The 21344-nt window shown below is 49.8% G+C and overlaps 1 protein-coding gene across 2 annotated transcripts in view; it reads right to left on the bottom strand.

Annotated features, from left to right (window-relative positions):
- ARK2C (arkadia (RNF111) C-terminal like ring finger ubiquitin ligase 2C) overlaps positions 1 to 21344 on the bottom strand; it is a 47505-nt gene that overhangs the window by 782 nt on the left and 25379 nt on the right. The window contains exons 2-8 of one of the 2 annotated variants that reach the window (XM_049795973.1): positions 9454 to 9763; positions 7256 to 7381; positions 3640 to 3769; positions 2530 to 2634; positions 1903 to 1998; positions 1571 to 1654; positions 584 to 690 (exon numbers count right to left, since the gene is read on the bottom strand). In XM_049795973.1, coding sequence (XP_049651930.1) covers positions 584 to 690; positions 1571 to 1654; positions 1903 to 1998; positions 2530 to 2634; positions 3640 to 3769; positions 7256 to 7381; positions 9454 to 9763 — 958 coding nt within the window. The remainder of the gene's footprint in view (positions 1 to 583; positions 691 to 1570; positions 1655 to 1902; positions 1999 to 2529; positions 2635 to 3639; positions 3770 to 7255; positions 7382 to 9453; positions 9764 to 21344) is intronic. The other variant, XM_049795974.1, reaches the window with a different exon arrangement.

Genomic DNA, 21344 nt, shown 5'->3' with positions numbered 1-21344 from the left:
AGCCCCTTCCAATTGCTTGTCCCCAACCTCTGTCCCCCATCCAGAAGCAGAGATTTGACCCAACCAAGAGCCTGGGGACGTCTGTGAGGGTTAACTGGGGCTTTATTGTTGGCTCAGGATGGTTCCCTGCGACCGTGCGGGTGGAGTAATTGCACTTATTCTACAATAAAGCAGCTCCTTCCTGGCCACAAGCCCAAATCCCCTGGACTTCGCACCCGCACTCCCTTTTATCGTACTTCGGTCATCTGTCAGGCTCAGACATTGATGTCCCTGAGCTCCAGATGGCTGTCTGAGACCTGGGACCCCTCCTTCTCTGACACTTGCCACCTGGCCCATTGGCACAGCCTTGAAGCAGGTGATCCAAACCCAACTACAAAAACTTGGCCCTTCTGCTGCTCTTCCTACCTCCAGGCCATACCAATGCCCATCTAAACGGCATTTAGTTTCCCAGACCCTGCAACAGCCCAAGTGAGTTTGTCAGGACGAGAACAGGGACAATCCCACCTGCGCATGGCACCATTAATCCCAATAAACACAACTCAGATGGCACACAGAGTCAGAGGAGCAGATGGAAGGATCGTACCTGACGTCTTCTCCATCTTCAAGCATGGACAGACAGATTGTGCATTTCTCGTCGGTGTCCGACTCCTCTCCATCCTCTTGCTCAGCTTTGCCCTCCTGCGGTCTTCTCTGCAGCAAGGTTAAAGACATAATTTGGTTAGGACTTGGCTTTCTAATGCTCTCCCAAGCCCTGGTAGTTGCAGGAAGGCAAATAATAAGAGCTTCATCCATCAGCCAGATCCTCCAGCTTGGGGAAGCCAGCCCACCCAAAAAAGCCAGTGAGGGGAGGATGCCACCAACATGCTGCTGGTCGGCACGTCTCCTCCTGGGGCTGGTGGCAGTAGGCCTGGTGGTAGTGCCCCAAGGAGCACCCTGTCCTCTGGTGCCCTAACAGAGCCCCCCACCACCTCCTCCGCCCATCCTCCTTGCAGTGGGGCTAGCCCCATGGTCTCCTTTGCTGGAGGCTTCTCCTGGAGACCCCAAAGCATGTGGGGCCACCACTGCCAGGAAGGGCAACCACTGTGCCCCATGCCAGCTTGGCCACTGGGCCAGCCCCACGCTGCGCCATGGGGCAGTGCTTAGCCTGTCGGCTCTCCCCTTTCTTCTTCCCTCCACACATCCATTCCTATCAATATGATTTTTCTGGATCCACTGGAGATGCGGTCAGAGATAAGCGCAGGAGGAGTTGACTCACTTCCAACCAGGGCAATGCAACATCCCTACTTGTTACTGCCCAGCCGGGAATGACCAACACGTGAAATTACCATCCAAACAAGCATTTTCCCCATTTTCTCCTTAGCACAACCCAAAAAATATGGCACCCGTTTCCTTAGGGGCAGGAGATCAGCTCCCAACAGAGGAGACAACCCTTGCAAAGCGAGGGGAGGACAACCTCCCCCACACCATGGAGCCCGCGCCCTCACGGCGGGGTGCGCGGGCAGCGCCGCTTGCATGCAGAACGGGGTGGGTTTGCATGCACGAAGCCCCCTTGGTGTGTGCACTTTCTTACCAGGTGCGGACAGGGGTGAAATTGCACCCGCTGGGTGGGAGAAGGTTGAGACCCTTTTGAAAATTTGGCCCGCAGCTTCCTAGCCTAGAAGTGAGAAACAGCCAGCTGAGCTACACCACTGCTTCAGCCCGGGAGCCCCACAAGATATTAAAGCATCGATTCTGGATTTTACGTTCTTCCCCCATTTGGGGGAATATTTCGATTGACGGCGCCAGTTCGCCAACCCTGAGGATTGCGACCCACCAACATCCTTCCTTCTGTCCGCTCTGTGCCCACAACCCTTGGCCAACTGAGAGGGGCTGGTAGCCGTGAGGCGGTTTTGGGTCGCTCACCTTCTTGTACTTGTGGGGGAAGGTGAACCTCTCGATGGTGTTCTGGACGGCACCCCGGCTCACGCTGCCCAGCCTGTCCTCCAGCTGCAGCAGCTCCTGCGGCACAGGAACACCAGTAAATTGCCATCAGCTTCGCTCCTGGGACACGAGGTCCCACCACCCCAACCTACCTACTGGTGACCAAGGCTCCCTCCTGCCCTTTCTTTGATAGAAATGTCCATCAAACCCAAATCAGTTGTGCTTTAATGATGGATCTGAGCCCTAGCACTTGGGCTAATAACTAAGGGTTCAAGGCTAAGAGCTGGATCTCCAGTATTTCCGAAATTACTGTAGAATTTGAGCTCTGTTTGACAGGCTGGGAAGAAAAAAACACCTGTAGAACTACAGCACTTTGTTCACAGACACGAAGGGAGCCAGAGTCCACCCGAGCCAGACCCAGGCACCTTGGAGTAAACCAACTTTTACCAAACTGACTCAACCCCTTTGCCCCCCAGTTATTACTAAAATTGCTGCAAGACTCAATGCAACTGCCATGCCACAAAACAGTCTTACAAGTTTATGCCAGAGCTCACATAGATTCCCGGCATTTCAACATTTAATAATAATTCTAGTCCCCAAGATACGTACTTCATAGCTCTCCCGCACAGCAGACGTGTGCCTGCTTGGGTTCAGTCCCTGAAGAGCGAGTAACTGAAGCTGAGGATAAGGGTAATTTCTGATTTCGTGAACCACCTGCAAGAAGAGAGGGAGGAAAATAAAGCCACCTGTACTTGCACGTAGAAATCCCTTGTGTACCCTGATTTAAATCTAGTGCTTTAAAAATTCAAAACGAAAGAGCAGACCGACACCTTCCCCAGTGGAAGCCTTTTAATAATGAAAAAATGAGGTTTTATTAAATAGATCTCCTATAAATGATAACTAAGAACATGCATTTCTTCTGAATAAACTATCTGTTATAATAATTCCTGTTGCATATATAACATTGCAGTTCCAGATTCTCAACATGGATTAGCTTAAAAAGAGATTTTATTTTATTTAGTTTTAAATGGGTGGATTTCTCTTCATCCAAGCTTTGATTTTTTAAGCCTTGCTGTAGTACACAGGCATCAGGGTCCAGCTATGGGCACGAGGCAAAAACACCCTTGTGGGATTTCTGAGGATTAGCGGTGCTTGGCATGGCTCAGCATCAAACACAGCACCGTGTTAGGAGAAGGGCCAGCAAATGACCCCAGTCAACCAATATTCTCATCAAACCCCACCTCCACCTGTGCAAGAGGTCATGCAAAACCTTTACAGATGGCATCAAGGCTGATGTAGAGAACGACGACGTGATAAGGGACGGTCCTCGGGGTTGAGCCAAGGAAGGGAGTCACCTACTGCTAATCCTTCTGCATACAAAAAGTCCTGGGAGCCCCCAGTTTGTTCCAGTATTATTAGTATTTTTATTATTAGTAATAACTGCTGCGTCTCTCAAACCCTGCCCAGGTTTTGCAGACCAGCTTGCGAGCGTGGTGCTGCACGTGATGGACCGAATCTTTCCACAGCAGCTGAGCTTTTCTTTCCTTTCTCTAATCCAGAGTGCAATGATGCAACATTATCCTTTCAGACACTCCCTCCCACGGCCGGAGATAAGTAGGATTCGCAGAAGACAGGTGATAGAAAGATAGCAGCCTTTATTTTGACTGCCTTCTGGCAGACAATGCTTAAAACATTTCTTGGTAAAAGCGTTTCACTTACCATCTGTGTCGAGGATGTGCTTCTGGGGAAATGGTGCATCCGAGGTGTAGCTAAGTAATGCTGATAGGGCTGAGGGACCGGCCGGACCTGGAACTGGGCGTGAGTCAGTCCCGCATCGACGCTGAGGTCCCTGTGGGCACGAGGATGAAGATACGGCTTTGACCGCACGGTTTTATTGCATGGCTTACAGCAGGTCGGATCCTGCTCACAGGGCAATCTCCACTGGTGGGTCCTGGGCTGCTCTGGGTTCCTCAGCCTGGGTTGATGCTACTGCTGGGAAGGGAGTTTCCTCCAATTTGGGCAATCGCCCACCAGGCCAGCACGAAGGAAAGAGGGGTTGTTTTTATGCCGGTTAGCATTTGTGTTAGCCAGGGTCAAGAGCTGCACAGATGCAGCCTGCTAATTTCAGAGCAAGAACATTTTGGTGGCTCTGTTCGATATCCAAGCTCGGTAACTCAACCCAGGCAGACCAGGTCTTCCCTGTGCTGCCAGCACTGCCTCAAATATTTTGCAGGAATACAGCTAATTACCCTGGGGACACACTGATGAACCATTCTGGGTAGTTGTTAGGAGCCAGCTAGGCAATCTCGGGGGGCTTTTCGATGTGCCTGTGCTCTCTTTGAAGGTCTCCCAGCCCACATCATGGTAGGACGTGGGGAAACAAGGGAGACCGCACTTTGCCTGGCCCCAGCCTCAGGGAACTCCAGAACTGCTGTTCGTGCAGAAAATATAAAGGTTTTAAGAAATTTCTGGATGAGACTACTGTAGGAAAGGGTGTCACACAACCGGCGGGCCAGCACCAGTGAAGCAGGAGATCCCCGATGGTCCCACTTGCCCACACGCAGCCTGGCCCAGGCAAGCAGAACTGGGGTTCAGCTTGGTGAGTCTGGGCACTTTTTTCCTCCAGAAAAATAATCCAGCTCAATCCCAGGACTTGGCATGACCAAGATCCCAGAAAACGCCACAGCTCTGCCCAGTCCAAGGACGCAGAAACAAACGGCAACCCCATCCACACGCCGTGTGGAGGGGACGGGAGGAGACCTAACCCAGCATCTCCATCTATAATCCAATTAGCTGATCCCTCGTCTCTCCAGCCAAGGAGTCTCTCGGCAAACAAGTGCTTTGAACGTCATTTACTTTATCATAATTACCAAAGCTGGCGCTCTAATAACCATTGTCTTCACATTTACCAAAGCAAAGCTAATTAGAGCACAGGGGTGGCTTCCCATTTCAGCCTCGAACTTCTCTTCCCCCGCGAGGAGGACAGCGGCAGCGAGTGCCACGGCTGGTTAGGAGCAACCCAGACGTGTCCTCCAGCAGCTGTGAAACTGTTTTCGCCCAACAGCAGATAACAGACGTGAGGGGACAGTAAATGCAGAAATCCTTTACCCAGAACTGCCTGTGTACCAGGCAGCAGCTCCAGCCCTCTAGTACCCCCTAATAAGACACCCCACATCAAGCTGACACAAAGAGAGGGACTATTTTGCTGGCCCCGTGCTAGCCATGTACGTGCTAGACAGACAAAACCTGGCAGAGGCTAAAACACAGCAGGCAACTGGCAGGAACACAACCAGGGTGAGAATCCGCAGGGCTGGGCATTTTCCAGCTCCCGTGTCACAGTTGTGGAGATTTATCCAATTGCTTAAGACTGTTCCCAGGTGGATGGAAGGCTCAAGGGGAAATCAGGAGGCTTTGGGTCCATTCCCAGCCCTGTCACTGGCCTGATGCATAACCTTGACCTCTTCCTCTCTGCCTTCCCATATACCCTGTCTACAAAATAGACGTGATAATCCACAGAGTGCTTTGAGAACAAGGACTGACGAGATCTCTCAAAGATGAATGGCCACTATTAACTCGCACAAGTAATTGGAATGACAGCACTGCTGAACTGTTTGTGCACCGGTGCAGCTAGAGCCTTAAAATTGGGTGTCGAGGCTCCTGAAGCGATTCTGTGGGTCTACAGAAGGGTCCAAAGCAGAATACTGCATGGAATGCTGTTTTCCCAGGGTTTGGGGGTGAATAAGCAGAGCACATTAGCTGAAGGAAATTAAAACCAACCATCACCTTCTAGCCTGTGCTACTGTACAGCATCTTGATGCTCAGATGCGAGGTTCAAGAGCTGCGATACTTATGGTACAGGGGCTGCCGACAACCAAGAAGTGAAGGATAAGGCTCCACATAACAGGTTGGATGGTCGTCACCCAATGCGTGTGCAGAAGATGATTTAAGGAACCAAATGGGAATTTATTTATTCTTCGCTGGAAGATTTTAACGGAGGTTGGGCTGTCTGGGATGACTGATCACCTTCAGATCTTCTTTCGATCCCCATTTCCCGCAACGGTGCCTACCACCTACCTCCTCTGAGTGAGTGCCGCTGCTGCTCATGAGGTGGCAACACATTAAAGGAAAGTTTTTATATCTGTCACTGGGCAAAACTGTACATGTGGCCCGAGGGGAAGTGAGTCACCCAAATATATGTACACAGTATACGTTTTCTGTCATCCCCACTCCTTAGGTTTTATGAGGCTATGGAGCAACACGGGGGGAAAAAGGAGAGAGGAGGAGTGGAACATAAAACGATGCTTTATTAGATCCTTTTAATGATTATAATTAAACACTCTGCGCAGAAAGAGAGGCAGAAAGAATGGCTCTATCTGGGTGGTATGTGAACCGCTTTGCAAACTGATCCGAACAATGTCATCCTGGCCAAATTCAGCTCACAGTGGTGCCAGTAATGGGAACACCTGAGAAGAAAATGGCAGAAGGATCTGGCCATTATTTTAGGCTGTGTATTATTACGCTGGAGAGGGAAAAAAACCCCCTGTGTTAAAAGGACTCTCCATTTGCAGAGCGAGGTGCTCATATGCTAGGAAATGCCATAATTAAGATTTCCTGTGCCTTTTTATTTCCGTCCCCTTGTGCATACACATTGCGATTGTCTCTAATTACATGTTCACATGCTATTTTTTCCATTCAGTGCACAGAATGGACTTTGCTCAGCTAACAAGCAGCTACTCAGAAGTATGTTTTTATTTTCTTATTCTTTCAAGTAGGGGCCCATACCTTATTAACGGCGTAAGAGCTCAAAACCTGCTCTGAAAACAAAACGATCAATTCCTCGCTCAGCTTTTCCAGGGTATCGAACACTACAGTGGGAGAACGATTAAAAACTATTAATTCATTCACACCACCCTGCGGGGCAGGACAGCATGGTGTTCCCTAATTTAGAACACAGAAAAAGTTGTGGCCACTGGTTTTTGAGTGCCTGGTGGACAGCAGAAGGTCTACTTCAGGCAGAGACGTCGGTCTACAGAAAAAAGACACTGGCTGTGCCCTGCAGCAGGAAAAGCCCCTGGGGAAGATTAATGCTTGGCTGCACTCTACGATATCAATGCCTCGATGTTATCATATACATGCATAAAGGCTTCAGCACACGCTCATGGCCCTCCCAGAGATTAATTTTCCCATCGCGCACCCCCCCACATTGTGTCTGTTGAGCTGAACCATTAGTTTTCACGAAAGCATTGATCTATCATGACGTTCACCAACCCTTGCAGCCTCCCCGGGACTTCTTAAAGACCTCATTCAACTCACTAGCGAAACGTGGAAGACTTACCAGTCCGTGCCTTCGGCTAAATACCTGGGCTGGGGGCCCATGGGTTGTGGAGTTTGCAGTTGGTGGCTGAAGTCAAAGCTGGGGTGTAGACGGTGAGGCTGAACAGACATGCGCTCCTGAGCCCGCCTGTGGTGAGGAGGAGACCAGCAAGCGAGTTAGCCACGCGGCGGGCACGAGTACGTACAGCTCCTGCTTCGAGCCCGTGTCAATAAACCAGGGGAAAACCCAAACGGTTGGGTTTGTCAATATGTGTCCAAGAGAAAGAGTCCAGGTAGGTGTCAGGGATGATGGGAAGAGGAACCCAGAGCTATGTCACTCACTCGTGGTCACCACGGACATAACGCAGACCTCCGCTCACCCCCTGCGGCATCCGCATCCACTCAGTTTACAGAGGATGCTATTTCATGGCACCGTGGAGAGAAAAAGAGGCAACCAAACAACTTCTTCCTTAGCAGCTTTGTGCCATTTGCAGTATTTTCTTTTTTGCCACTGTCAGCCCCATAAACAACATACAAGATAAAACATGTCCCTGCTTCAGCCATTATCCATCATCATAAAGAAGCTGCAGGTTGCCTCATCTCCCCATGCAGTCCATAAACTCCTGGGGAACCTCATTCATAACAGGATTACTCAGGAGTAACTAAAAGCAGAATTTACTCTCGCTGGCCTTTGCCAACATTTCTCTGGATGATGGACAGGCCAGGCTGGGATCCAGCACCTTCTCCCCCAGCTCTGCTGTCTTTGCAGGCAGGGAAGGGAAAGCGGTAGAATATATAGCAGGGTTTTTCTACGGATCTGAGTCTCTTCTTATGATTATTGCCCATTTGAACTACTCAGGGGAAGAGCACGGGCTGCTTGATCAGTGTCCACATTTCGAGAGGTACAAGGCAGATACACAAGCAGGATTTGCACTACAGACAGGCTCATAGCCCTTGCTCCCTGCTTAGCAGTGGAACCATCACAAAGCAAAGCTATGGGAAAACACTGGAGAAAATGGAGCAGGGAACTACTAGATAAAGAATCTTTCATGCAACCCCAGTTCAGAGGCTTCAGTTTTAAGGGCATGACCCAGATTCCCATTACTGGGACCTCATGCCCCACACCTGTAATGTTTCTGGCACCCTCCTCCGATGCAGCTGTGCTTTCAGAAACAGGCTGTGGGACTGGGCAAGAGGTTCCTGCCCTTTTCCACACCACAACCCACTTGCAAATGTAACGCTGACAGCATTTACCAAAGCAGCTTCTGCATGGAACTGTGCTCCGTGCTTGTATTTGAATTCAGCTTATGACTAAGAGATAAACACTTGTATCATCGGTGCCTCAGCCTCGCACATATTTGCTACCCAATTATTAACTAATCATTAAATCCACCTAAAATCCAGCTTATGCAAAACAAAACAAGGATGAGAAGAACACACAATTTTCACACAAAAAGGGAATGGAAAGAAAGTGTTTTCCATCTGTAGCATTCCTTCCAAATGAAGCACTATCGCAAAGACTCATCCTCTGATTCTTGATCCATGGGTACAACCCACAAATAGCTTCCATATGTTTCCAAAAAAAGCACTCCTCTCCTACGTGCTATCTAAACCCCTCTCTCAAGAAACACAATCAGGACAAGGCCAGGCATCTACTTCCATCTCTGCTGAGTTACAGTCATTCTCTCTGCAGTCATCAGCCCAGTCTGAATTTAGGCTGCTTTCTGCAATTGAATGTGCTGCGGGTCAACAGCATCATCCCCTCACAGAGCTGGGAAGCCTACCTAGACCCAGGGGAGCGAGCTCTTCATGTGCAAAACCTGATGGAACAGGTGGATACGATCTCTTACACGGTTTTGAAACAGCAGCTACGAGGACGTAGCTCGTGCACGCCGTCTATCGCTCTCTCTGCCGCGCAGGACAGGTTCACCGCAACACCAAGGTGTTACCATCACGATTCTCCTACAAGTGACAAGAATAGGTGACCTTGGGACGTACGAGGTGAGCATGGGATGGATCCCCATGGGAAAGATACACCTGGAGGTGCAACCTGCCCTGCAACTTCCCCTCCTCTGGATGCATTTTGGGGGGGGGGTACGCAGACGAACCTCTGAAGAAAGGTTCCCACCGCGTACTGCCGGGGTTTCGCAGAAGTGACTTCGCTCAAGCGAGGCTGCCGTCGCTTCTCAGCATCCTTGGGGAAGGGCCAGATCTCCTTACCTGGGATGGGGCATGAGCCGGCGGTGCTGTGCCTCGAGAAGCTGTTGCTGGAGGAGGTATTGCTGGTGAAGCGCCTGAGGTAGGAAGGAGGGTCCGGCCACGTCCTGGAAGGGCAGGGCTGGCACCGGTGCCAAGGGCTGGTGGAGGGGACCGCTGTGCTGGTGCGCGGGGGCCATGTGGGGGGTCAGCCCCGGCTGGGGCTGGACCGCGTGAGGCAGGGTGAAGTCGGTGGAGAGCTGAGGCTGGGGACCCAGGTGGAAGTGCCGGCAGGAGGTAGCATGGGGATGCTGAGACCTTTGAAAAGGAGCACCTGGAAGAGAAATGCACGGCCGTCACGGGGGGGGGCCAGTGACAGCCAGGGCAGCCCAGCCCCATGGTTGCCCATCCGGGGCAAGAATTGGGCAAACAGGTGTTTCTCTCCTCTGCCAAAAGGGTTAAAAAAAGAGAATAGGTCAGTTAATGCTGATTACATGGAAAAATGTTGATTTTGACTTATAGTTTTTCTCTTCCAAAAACCACTGGAACCAAAACATAGGTTTGGGTTCAAAGTGACTTTTTGGCTCCAAATTGAAGTGTATACTGATGAAAAGTGCTTCAGCTTGTTTTGGTTTGCCTGTCTTAAAGAGAAAAAGAACAAAAGTTTTAATAGGGCCTGTAGCAATAGCACAAGGGGTAATGGTTTTAAACTAAAAGAGGGGAGATTCAGACGAGATAGAAGGAAGAAACATTTTACGATGAGAGTGGTGAGGCACTGGAAGAGGTTTCCCAGAGAGGCGGTAGATGCCCCATCCCTGGGAACATTCCAGGTCAGGTTGGACGGGGCTCTGAGCAACCTGATCTAGTGGAAGATGTCCCTGCTCATGGCAGCGGGGTTGGACTAGACGACCTTTAAAGGTCCCTTCCAAGCCCAACTGTTCTATGATTCTATGAAATAGCCTCAAAATTTTAGAAAAAAATAATCTGTTTTCTGAAATATATTTTCATGGGTTATGAGCTCAACAAAGTTTTCAAAGCTTGCTGAATTTCCGTGCAATTCAAGGTATTTCTTTTGCCTGTCTAAAAATGTCCCACAGGCAAGGAAATAATCTCTGCTCTAAGAAACTGTCTCTCGCTGACTGCAGGACGTGAATGAGACACCTTCCACTTCAGAGGGCCGGGATTAAGACCATGCGTCTTTCGATAGCCCATCCTCGTGAGCTGCATGCAGGGAGAAAGCGGCTGCAGGAAACACAACATGGACTGCTATGAGACCAGCCATGAGACTGATGGGAATGAGGAAGAAATGAGGTGTGAAAGATATCCATAGCGGAGGCTTTTTGCAAAACATCTGGCACTGGCTTGCACCTCACTCAAGATCTTTGCTTGGATGGGCCCTTGGCCCAATCTGACACTTTAATTCCTACATTCCTAGAGCACTTACAGGCGTCACGGCAAAACTCATGGCTCTTAAACTAGGGGAAGAGTCAACTCAGAGGTGAAGGATGAGACTTGAGTGTAGCTATTAGAGATGCCTCTTTGCTGAGGATGAGGCCCAGAGGACACGTACCCTTTTATGCAGTGTTTTGAACACCTCATCTTCCTAAAAAACTCCTCTTTCTTTTTTAATCTTTGGGAATGGCACAAAATATCCAGGAACAACAGCACCAGGAGACACTGAGTGTCATTCCAAGACAGAGGCGGGCACATCCTTTCTGCTTATTTCTTCTTTCTGCTGGCAGGCAGAGCCAGTCCATCACAGCAGCTCAGGGAGCCCCGAGCACTTTCTGTTCATGCCCATATGGAAACAGAAGATGCACAAAGCAAGCCAGATGTCAGCAAGAGAAACAACAGGAGAGGACCTAACAGAAATGAATGGTTTGCAAAACTGTGCATAAGTAATTACGCACAGCATCTCTTAAATACAAACTAATCCTCCGTAGTGCCCCTCTGAGAGAGGCAGTGGGTAACAAATACACGTGTCACCAGCAGCAGAACTTCTTAAGGTGATAATTTCTCATGCTGTCAGATACCGGCATGATTCGACTATGTTATTCATTAAAACCAGAGGAGGTGGGATCAGACCCGCCATTCCTCAGTGACGGAGCTGCAAACCCAGACCCAAGAACCACACACATACCCCGTTCCCCCGGTACTGCAGGTTACATTTGCTGCTGTTGCTTGGCCCCAACTCACCATACTGACACGTAAAGGCTGAGTAATGACATGGGGATCCTGTGCTGCCCTGGCCCATTGCTAAAGTCGAGCAACACCATAATCAAGAGGAGATGCCTCCTAACTGCTACATTTGCCGGGTACTTGCAAAGCAACTCATGGTGAATTGCTCAACCTCTAATGGCCATGGGTCCTCCCAATGGAAAACTGCTCCAGCAAGTCACGGGTGAGCAATTTTACACCTGCAGGTCTTCGCGGGGCCTGAAGACAAGCTGAGAGATCAGGTTCAAGTGCTAATCCCTCTGCACACCCAAACACACCAGCCTGTGCCACCAGGCAGCAGTTTGGTTGTATTTCAGACAAAAATGGCTTAGGGCAACACAAGACAGAGAAGCTCAGTGATATTCCCCCACATTTACTGGGACACATTTTGTAGCACATAAGTAAAGCAGAAAAAGCCAGCCTCTCATCTTATGTGCCTCTTTCATCTCTTGATGCCTGGTGCAACCTTAGCCAAGGATTTCCAGCCTTTTGCTGTATCTTGGGAGGCCTTAGTCTGATTTAGTGAAACATCTGCAGGGCCTTTGATGCCAAACGCATGATGAACTAAAGAGCAGAGGGTGGGCAGATCATCTTGTCAGTGCTTTTGACTTGAATTTTTCCTCCCATACCAAGACAGTCCTTGTGAGGAACTTGGTCATACACTTCCCTGTGGTCCAGAAAGTGCAAACTTTATCTCTGATATCTGGGCAGGAAGACATGCAGAGCCAATATAACCTACAGTAAAGCCTAACTCACTTTGGTTTTGTACAGAGAGTTAATTTGCCTTAGTTTGAGGCACTAGTCAATTCAATCAAGCATTTTTTAGTATTTTTTCTGGTACCTACTGGTGCAATGATGCATTTCCCTCCATAGGAAAAATACTATCAAGATATGACCAGGACCATATGATTAAATAAAACCCATCAATTTGTCTTAACATAATACACTATCTTGTGTTGTAATTGTTCGTTCCCTACAACTAATCCAATTGCTGATGAGGATTTTGATGGCAAAGCAAAGACTTTAGGGAATACTTCAGCAGATCTATGCTTATTAGCAGTCATCAAGTCATACAGCTGGCATAACTGAACCAGCCTGCACAACAAAGAGACAGTCCTTGCCAAGCATGGTACTGGTGGACCCCAGAAAGCCCAGGCAATCAAATAACAGCGCAAAACAGAACTTTACATTTCTGAGTTACCTATTTTCAAGTTTAGCCTCTTCTGCTCATTGTATCTAGCCACAAAGGGCCTTGCTGGAGACTGCTTTCCAAGTCCGTGCGTCGGTCTTGCATACACAAGGTAAATCCAGTGTCACCCTGCTGACACCAGCTGAGCAGCCTTACTCCAGGTAACTCACCATGACCAACACCAAAATCTGGCTCTCAGGCTGTCACCCCTATTCAGTGCAATGGAGAATCTCATGTTATCAGTGTCTATTAATGATTACTCTGCTAGTACATCTCCCTTCTCTTTCCCAAGCCGCAGGTTGGTCCTAGATCACATTTGCGTTGAAACTGACAAGCATTGCCCATAAAATGCTTCAAGAAAATTTGATGCATGGATTTAATCTGCTTTTTGCCTGGACAGTAATATCTGCCAGAGCAGAGAGCAATCCATGACTAAAAACCAGTCCAGAAATGGCACTCCAGCTTTTGTTTCCACTCCCCAGAACAAGGGCAGGGCTGACATTTTCATTAGCTAAGCTTTGAGGACATTTCTGCAGCAAAGACCATGAGGTTGGAAAGTGTGCCTATCAAGCTCCAGAGCCACTAATTGCATTCTCCTTGAGCCACGTTCCCCACCACCTGCCCCAGAAGTGGCTGCAGGAAGGCAAAGTTGCTCTGGGAGCAGCAAGGCAGAGACCTTCTGCCAGCTCAATAAGCTCAAGTTTTGGTCTTCATCCTACAGAAGAATCCTCCTTCTCCATTGGGATACTTTGATTTTGCAGGAAGAGGAGTCAGCCAGATCTTAGATGGTTTTTTTATGGCCTACGCCAAAGACACCTAGCAGGTTCCTCAGCTTCAGCGGTCTTTGCTGCAAACACTTCTCTCCTCCATCTGAAGAGGAAAGGGGAAGCCCAGTGTTCTTGCTGCAGAGAGAAGTCCGTACCAGGCCTGAGAGGCTTTTGACCTGAGGCCAAGCTGGAAACACATGTCCCCATGTCCACCCCGCTGCACGAGGATCATTGACGTGCTCCTCCTGGTGGCACGAGTAGCTCCAGCTGCTCATATCTGGAGCCGTGGAGGACTAATTTCTCTGGGCTCACCATCAGGCTGCCCCCCAGCCAGAAATCCTTCTTTCCTTGTCCTGTCGGTTCTTCCTTTCATTTAAATGCTGTTGCTGTGGCAGATGATGACAGCTCAGAGTAACCTCAGATCAGCAGCTCTGAGATGAGCAATGCGTCACATCTGTGTCAGCAAAGCAGAAAACTTACTCCGGTTTCGTGCAGTCTCCCATTAACTGGTTCAGGCCAAATGTCATTGAGATCAAAGACCTCTGTCTCAATGCAAGCGTCTAAACTGAGTTATTTCTCAGCAAAGCAGGGGGGCATTTCCCCCCTCCCCTTCTTTGCCTTTCCTTTCCCTCTCCATACTCGTTCCTCATGCTCTTCTGTTGACCATACGCATTTGCAAGGTCTGCCAACTTTCTTAGCTTGCCCACACACCCACCCAAACTGCCAGTTTGGACAACCCTTGTTGCCTTACACCTGCCTGGCCTCAGCTAAGCTGCAAAGGCAGCTAATGCCTAAGCCTGGATAATCTAGGTCTAAAAAGCGCCTTGCAAGTCTAAAAGTTTGCCCTAACACATGGAGCCAAAGAGGAGATCCAGTGGAGAAGTGAATCAAGTCTTGGGCAAGCCAGGCTATCTGTGGGGTGGGAAAGTGGAGCTACGTGGTCCTCTGACATGCCTGGGGCCAAGCCTGGCCCAAAAGAGGTTACGGCACAGCGTGATGGTATAGGACCATGTGGCCGTGGACGTCCCATCCACATTGTGCCTTTGGGTGACCACCAGCAACACTTCCCTGCCCTGTGTGATGCTCTGATAGCTGCAGCATCCACTCCCCCTCGGCTTCTTCCATCACGTCTCAAAGCCAAGGTCAGTGCTGGGATCAAGGCCTGGGGAAATCAGCGCTTCATTAATTCCTGCCATTACCAGAACAGGAGCGCAGATCAGTAGCTGCCCCAACCGCTCTGGTTCACCTCCGCTACCACGACAGACGTCGGGGCTTCATGCCGTGATGCCAAGGACCCACCATGGAGCCGGGTCTATCATATTCCCCGCAGGTACACAGCTCGATGACGCTGTGGCCCCATCTCCCTACCTGCACTATGAAGACAATCTTCAACTAAAAAGCCGGCGGGGAAGGTTGCTTAACAGCTATTTACAAAGCACCCAAAACACTTAGCTGGAAGGTGGCGTTACAGGCTGCAGTCTCCAACTGAGGAGGTATAAATTCAGTTTTAGAAAGCCAACAGATGATGCAGGCGCACGGATAGCTGAACCTCTACGGCTGCTCGCCACCACGCCGTTTCCACCCTTCGCTCACACAGGCTTTGAACACAGCGGAAACCTGCAGGGAAATTCATCACATCCTCCTCGCCGCCGCTTTCTCACTTCCACAGCTTTTTCTTTTTTTTTTTTTTTTTTTTTCTCAGTTCTACAGTTATATTTATTGTTCCTATACATTATCTGAAGCAGCCTGGACTTTTTTTTCTTTAAAAGAAATGCTTCCGCTTCCTTCACACCCTCAGGTGAATCCTGCAAACGATGCAGGTTGGTATGTGACATCGAGTCACAGGAATGTACTGGTCTGATACTGGCTATTTCTGTCACTGGGGATTCTCCTTTAACATCAATCAAGATTTGACTATCCATATGCCCATGCAAATTTACCCATCCAGCAATATTTCACCCAGAAATGCTCAAGGGATCTGCGCGCTCATTAAACACTGACCCACCTCGGAGACGCAAAGCCCCTGGGTAATCCCTGCAGAGAGACAGGGGATGCTATGGGATTTATGAAAAGAAAAACCCAGAAAGCAGAACAAGTTATTTCCACCTCCTTTCCTCATGGCAACAATATTTTTGATGCAGTCAGGCTACCGGTAAGGGACGCAGGATCAGGCCCGGAGCTGGCGCTGGGGATAAGTATCTCGAGCAGACAGCTGCAGCCCAGGGAGCCCAGCCACCTTCGAGAGGAAAATAAAATCTGTCTCACGCTGTTAAAAGCTGCCTGCGATTGCATGTGAATTTTTCCCCTGGGTAAGGCAACCTGGCCGGCTCGTCGAGGCGTTCACGGTCTGCGTGCGAGCGTGTGGGGGCTGAAGGGGGGTAGCGGGGAGGCTGGGGCTGTTTATACCTCTCGATCCTATCGTGGCTAGAGAGGGAGATGGCAGCTCCCAAAGAGCCCTGGCTTCACTCACTGACAGATTTTGCAGCCGCGGAAGATCTCCCCTTTGCAATCGGCCGAGCCGGGGACGGAGCCGTGCCGTCTTGGGTGTTTTGCCCTGATTAGAGCCCCCACAACCCCTCCTCCTGCCCTGGGAAAGCAGATAAACCCCATAAACAGGAACCATTCGCGGTGCTTCTCCAAGCACCGGGCTCTGCAGAGAGCCTGCCAGGCTTTTAATAGCCCAGGCGCCTGCAGTTTCTTTCCCTGGATGTGCATTAAAATTCCCCTCGGAGTCAGAAACGCGGTGGGAAGTTAGCATCGGTCCCCATGGTATACAGCGAGTAAAGGCTAAAATCGTGGGAGCAGGTCCGGCTTCACGGGACACACTGAGAAGGACTGCCACGGGGGACTCGACTCACACTTCGTTTACAAACAAGCTACTAATTGCCTGGTGCCATCAGCCACGTGTTAACCCTTTGCAAATGATTTGTGTATATACCCTTGTTAAATGAGTTAAATCGACTTGCTAATAGGAAATGATGCGCGATAATGCACCTGGAAAATAAAAAGTTAAAAAAATAATCCCCCAGACGGAATCCGCAGTATGTTCAGCTGCATAAAAATTTAGTGGTCTTGCACAGAAGGAGATATTATGCCGTCTCACTCCTGTTATAGGATACCATACTGCAGGGTGGGGAGACTGGGGCAGGGAGGATGGAAGAGGAGGACAAAAGAATTTGAGAAAAATTTATCAGACAGGAAGGACTCTGCCTCACTTTCAGCACCTTCCCCAACAGCTTTCTTATTTCATTTAGTAAATCGCAAGAACCATGCCAAAAATAATAGGCAGCCAGCTCAAATCCAGCCCAGGGTGCAACCTGACGTCCCAAGCATCTAGTGCCACGCAACGGGTAGCAGACCCCAGCACCAGCCCATGGCCGGGCAAGGAGCAGCCCTGGGACGTGTTAGCGATGGATAAAGAGCATTTTCATTTGCCTTATTTGCTTGGCCAGGCTGTGCAGCACCAGGGACCGAGTCAGGATGGAGCCCTTGGGGTGGGCAAAGGGCTGGTGTGCGTTGGTTGGCAGAGCGTGGTTGGGTCCTGGATGGAAACGTGAGGTTTTGGATGTTTACCATCCTCCCGCTCAGAGTCTTGCACATTTGATAGAAAAGGGCTGCAAAGGGGTTTAGGGGCCGAGATGAGCTCCCCCATCGTCATTTAACGGTTTGGTGGTCACCACTACGCAACAGCCCTTATTGCACCCAGCCTCTACGGACCTCTGTGCCGGCATGGCAAAACCCAGCTCAACTCATCGCAAAACCCACACAGACACAGACCTGGGAGACTGCAGATGGCCCCTGCCTACTCGTACGATCCCCATTCAATATCCTCTCACCCCGACAAAACCGCTCCTTGATTTCTGAGCGACGTGAGCTGGCGTGGCTGGAGCATAAGCTTGTACACACACCCGTAGTCCCTAACACGGAGCAGAGCATCTCCTCTCCTGCACACCATGGGGGGGGTGAACCACATACGGCCCCAATGTACCCAAAAAAAGGCTGAGGTGGGACGCATTCCAGAGCCCAAACTCGGCATTCAACAAAAAAACCCAAACACTTACAACTGGAAATAACCAGCATTTATCAGCATATTTCTATCCGGGCTGAAGCAATGCTGAGCGGTGGGGATGGGGAGCAGCAAGAGGTTTTACTGGGATATGACTGGGCAGACTGGACCCATTGCAGGAGAGAGACGGCTGTTTATACAGCGCTGTCTGAGGCTTTTTTTCTGCAACTCTTTTCCACTAGCTTCAGGGGGAAAAAAAAAAAAAAGTTTTGTTGAAGATGATGTTTCACAGGAACGTGTTGAATTCAGCAATATTTTCCAAGGAAGAAGGAGAAACACTTTGGCGGCGTTGCTACACTGAAATCCGTCTTTTTGCTTTTGTACTTCACACTATGTTTTAATTATAGCTTTATTCTAATGTACAGTGTTTGAGGGTGTATTTACAATTTTTGGATTGTCACACCAAAAAAACCTCACCAAACCACACTGAAAGAAAATGTTTTCTGAGATTTAATGGTCCCAATTTCACTACTCCCCCTCCCAGGCTCTCACATTCCTGGAGGGACAGGTGGCCCCAGCAGCCTGGTGTGATGTTTCCCACCCAGCCTAGCTCTTCCTCCCCAAACTGCCCCGTTTCTCATGGTTTTGGGCCCAGCTCTGTGCATCTGCCAGGAAAGGGCGGTGGAGGAAACGCAGCTTTGAAGATGTTGCAAACCCCCTCTGTGACTTTTTCATAACATCTCTCATTTGTCTTTGGTCTGAAGGCATCAGAAAAGATGGAAAACGAACAGCCGACAGGAATTGCTTACCCTTAAAGCCTGGGCTAGAAGCAGGAGTCACATCTCAGGTCTCAATGACATTTTTGGGCTGCTCAGCCGTTTGCAGGGCTTGTGTTCGAGCAAAACCCCGGCGCTGCCAAGGGCAGAGAGGGTTTGGCTGGTACCTGAACTTCAAGGCAACTCTTGGGGCTTAGCCAATCAGCCATGCAACCCGACGTGCTCACCCATCTCTTCTCGCCCACCATCATCCCAGCCAGCTCCTACGTGTAACCCAAGCCCGTTTTATGTGCTGTACAGCGGGAAAGGCAAACAAAATCAGAGCTTTTCCCAGTTTATTAGCAGGCACCTTGGCTCCATGGCTCTTCTCCAAGGTATGGATTGTTAGCCCAATTAAAAAAAAAAAAAGTGGAAAAGGGAGTTGGAGGGGCCAGGGGCCCCTTTGGCCAAAGAAGGCAAGCGAGCTCATCTTTTTGTGGTCATACATTACTAGGAGGGTGTTATATCCATGTGAATCGCTCCCCAACCTGGAAATGGGAACATTAACCAGGGAAAGGAATCCATCCTCAACTTAAAAATAAAAAATAAAAAATCCTGACGTGACAGCGGTCTATTACTTGGCTCTGCCTGCAGAGAGCAAAGGGGAAGCACTTGGAGCAAGCCCTATCCCTGCCCTTGGGAATGTAAAAACGTGCTGACTTGTGCACGCAGGAGCCTTCGACTTTGACGGGCAGCGATATGCTGCAGCCAGTTGTTTGGAAAGGGAAATTCAATACTTGGGTTTCCAATATTTCCTTGCCTTCGCAGTGTCCAAAGCCCTCCCCAGACATTTGGAAGTGCTCAACACCTGCCTTAAAACACTCTTTACTGCTCCTAATGACCGGCCAGGGGCCTTGCAGCAGCTCCCTCCTACCAGTAATGATACGCAGGACATCCAGAAACAGGCAAAAAGCCAAAACCATGGGGAAAAAAACCCCAGCTAGACATTGCAAGGACCTGGCAGGATCCTGGGTGTTGTGCTGCATTGCTCACGGAGCCTCTTAATTCTGCGACAGCCCAAACCAAAACCCTCCACCCAAACGCCACTAAACCTGGTGGGTCTAAAATTCAAATGCAGCTTTAACCCTTCCCCAGAGAAGGTGTTAATGGGAAGAGCCAATGCCCTCAGCTGTCTCTTGTTCCTATTTAAGTAAAAGGCTTTGTGATCCCACCTAGTCTCAAACCTCTATCTGGTCAGCATCAACCCACGCCACAACGGCTCAGACGAGACCGGAGTCAGTCCTTCAATATGTCCATATATCGTGGGCACCCGGGAACCAGGATTTATCCACAATCCTGGCACAGGCACCCCAATCCCATGTCAGCCCAAACATCCCCTCACTTTTCGACAGTTTTTGGGTGACAACTGGCAGCGTTGGTGTCAGCCCTCTCCTCTCCGCACACCTTATATCCCCTGTTCATAGGGATTTCCCTTTACGATCAAAGAACGAAAAGATGCTTTTTGGGGCACAGTTTGCCTGACCTGCTTTAAACCTCCCTGCTAGGGAGAGATCAGAGCAGCAGTTGAAACTTGTCCTAAAAACATAGAGGAGGTTATTTTGGGTGGGTTATTCTGCATCAATCCCATTCATCTCCATCTCACGTGCATTGATTTTCCCCCCCACCCCATGTTTTAAATGGGACTGTAATAACCAGCTGGGTTTCCTGCTGGATTTATTTATCTGCAGGTTAAGCCCAGAGGTGGGACATCCCCCCCAACACAGCTCCAGAGTGAGTGGCAGTGATTTGTGGGGCAGGTTCAGGAAACCAGCAGAGTGTTTCACCATTTCTGGGAACGGCACATCAGGTTGGATGGGGGTTCTTTTGCTGGCTCTCTGGCAAATCAGCCTCAAAGCCAGAACTCTTTGACAGTGGAGCACAGCTCTGAGTTTTGTTTCTCCTAGCACCCAAAACTAGCTGTCTGACCTCACGGAGAGAGCGCAGCACGGAGGAGCAGCAAGAAGTCAGGCTGGCTATTAAAGAAAGGGAGGTGGCAAGCGTTGGGTGTGTCATTAGTGCCACTATTAATTAATGCTGAGGGTTAATAAAGCCTGTAGCGGTGAGAGGAAAGGATGGGAGTCAGGACATGGCATGTCCCCTTGCAAAGGGATTGGTTGATCCCGTATTGTAGGTCACTTTCTGGATTTTATCTTAAACCCTGCAGACACATGCCGGGTAGGGTGCAAAGCATTTACTGGGCTGCGTGAGACCCTCAGTGGGGCCAGGAGGGCAACTCTTGCAGCATGTACGGTACCTGCCACCCAGGGAAGCCAATATACTGTACGGTCTCCCTCGAGTTTTTTAAAGACTGCCCAAAGCCACACAAAAAAATGCCCTTCCTCACCCCACAAGGCAGGACATTCAAGAGCTGGCACTTCTTCCAAGTGACAATATCCAGAAGACAGAAGCGTCTTACAATTGCTAGGGTACAAAAAATGAAGATGTATCTCTTAAGAGAGAGCAGAAATGCTCCAGGTAGGTGGGTCCACGGGATACAGTGAAAGAACAAGGTAAGCAAATCCCCTGTACAGCGCTATAAGGTCCCATCCTGAGCCCACAAATTCACCCCCCCCCAGTCCAAGAGCGGTCCTCAGCATGGGGGCTTGCTGTGGAGCTCCTTCAAATTCCCAATTCCCACTGGACCTCTTCATTTAATTAACCTAAAGGACTTTGGAGGTTAGATCATCACTGTGCACTGGTTGGAGGTGCAGTGCAGGGACCTGTTTGCACCCCCAGGACGGCGGCAGCAGCAGCCGGGGCCATGGTCCAGCCCAAGGACCAAAGTTGAAGAGAAGCTGAGTGAGATACGGTGGGTGCTGGCAGTGAGCTGCTGTGGGTCAGGGCAGCTCAGCAGCTCTTTATGCTGAACTGATTTGAACTCAGGTTTGGGAAAACCCCAGGTACTGTGGGTCCTGGCAATT

This window comes from Accipiter gentilis, chromosome Z, assembly GCF_929443795.1.
Source record: "Accipiter gentilis chromosome Z, bAccGen1.1, whole genome shotgun sequence".
In the NCBI taxonomy this organism is placed as follows: domain Eukaryota; kingdom Metazoa; phylum Chordata; class Aves; order Accipitriformes; family Accipitridae; genus Astur; species Astur gentilis.
The sequence above is the reverse complement of the archived record's forward strand: the minus strand, read 5'-3'. Positions and strand labels throughout refer to the sequence as shown.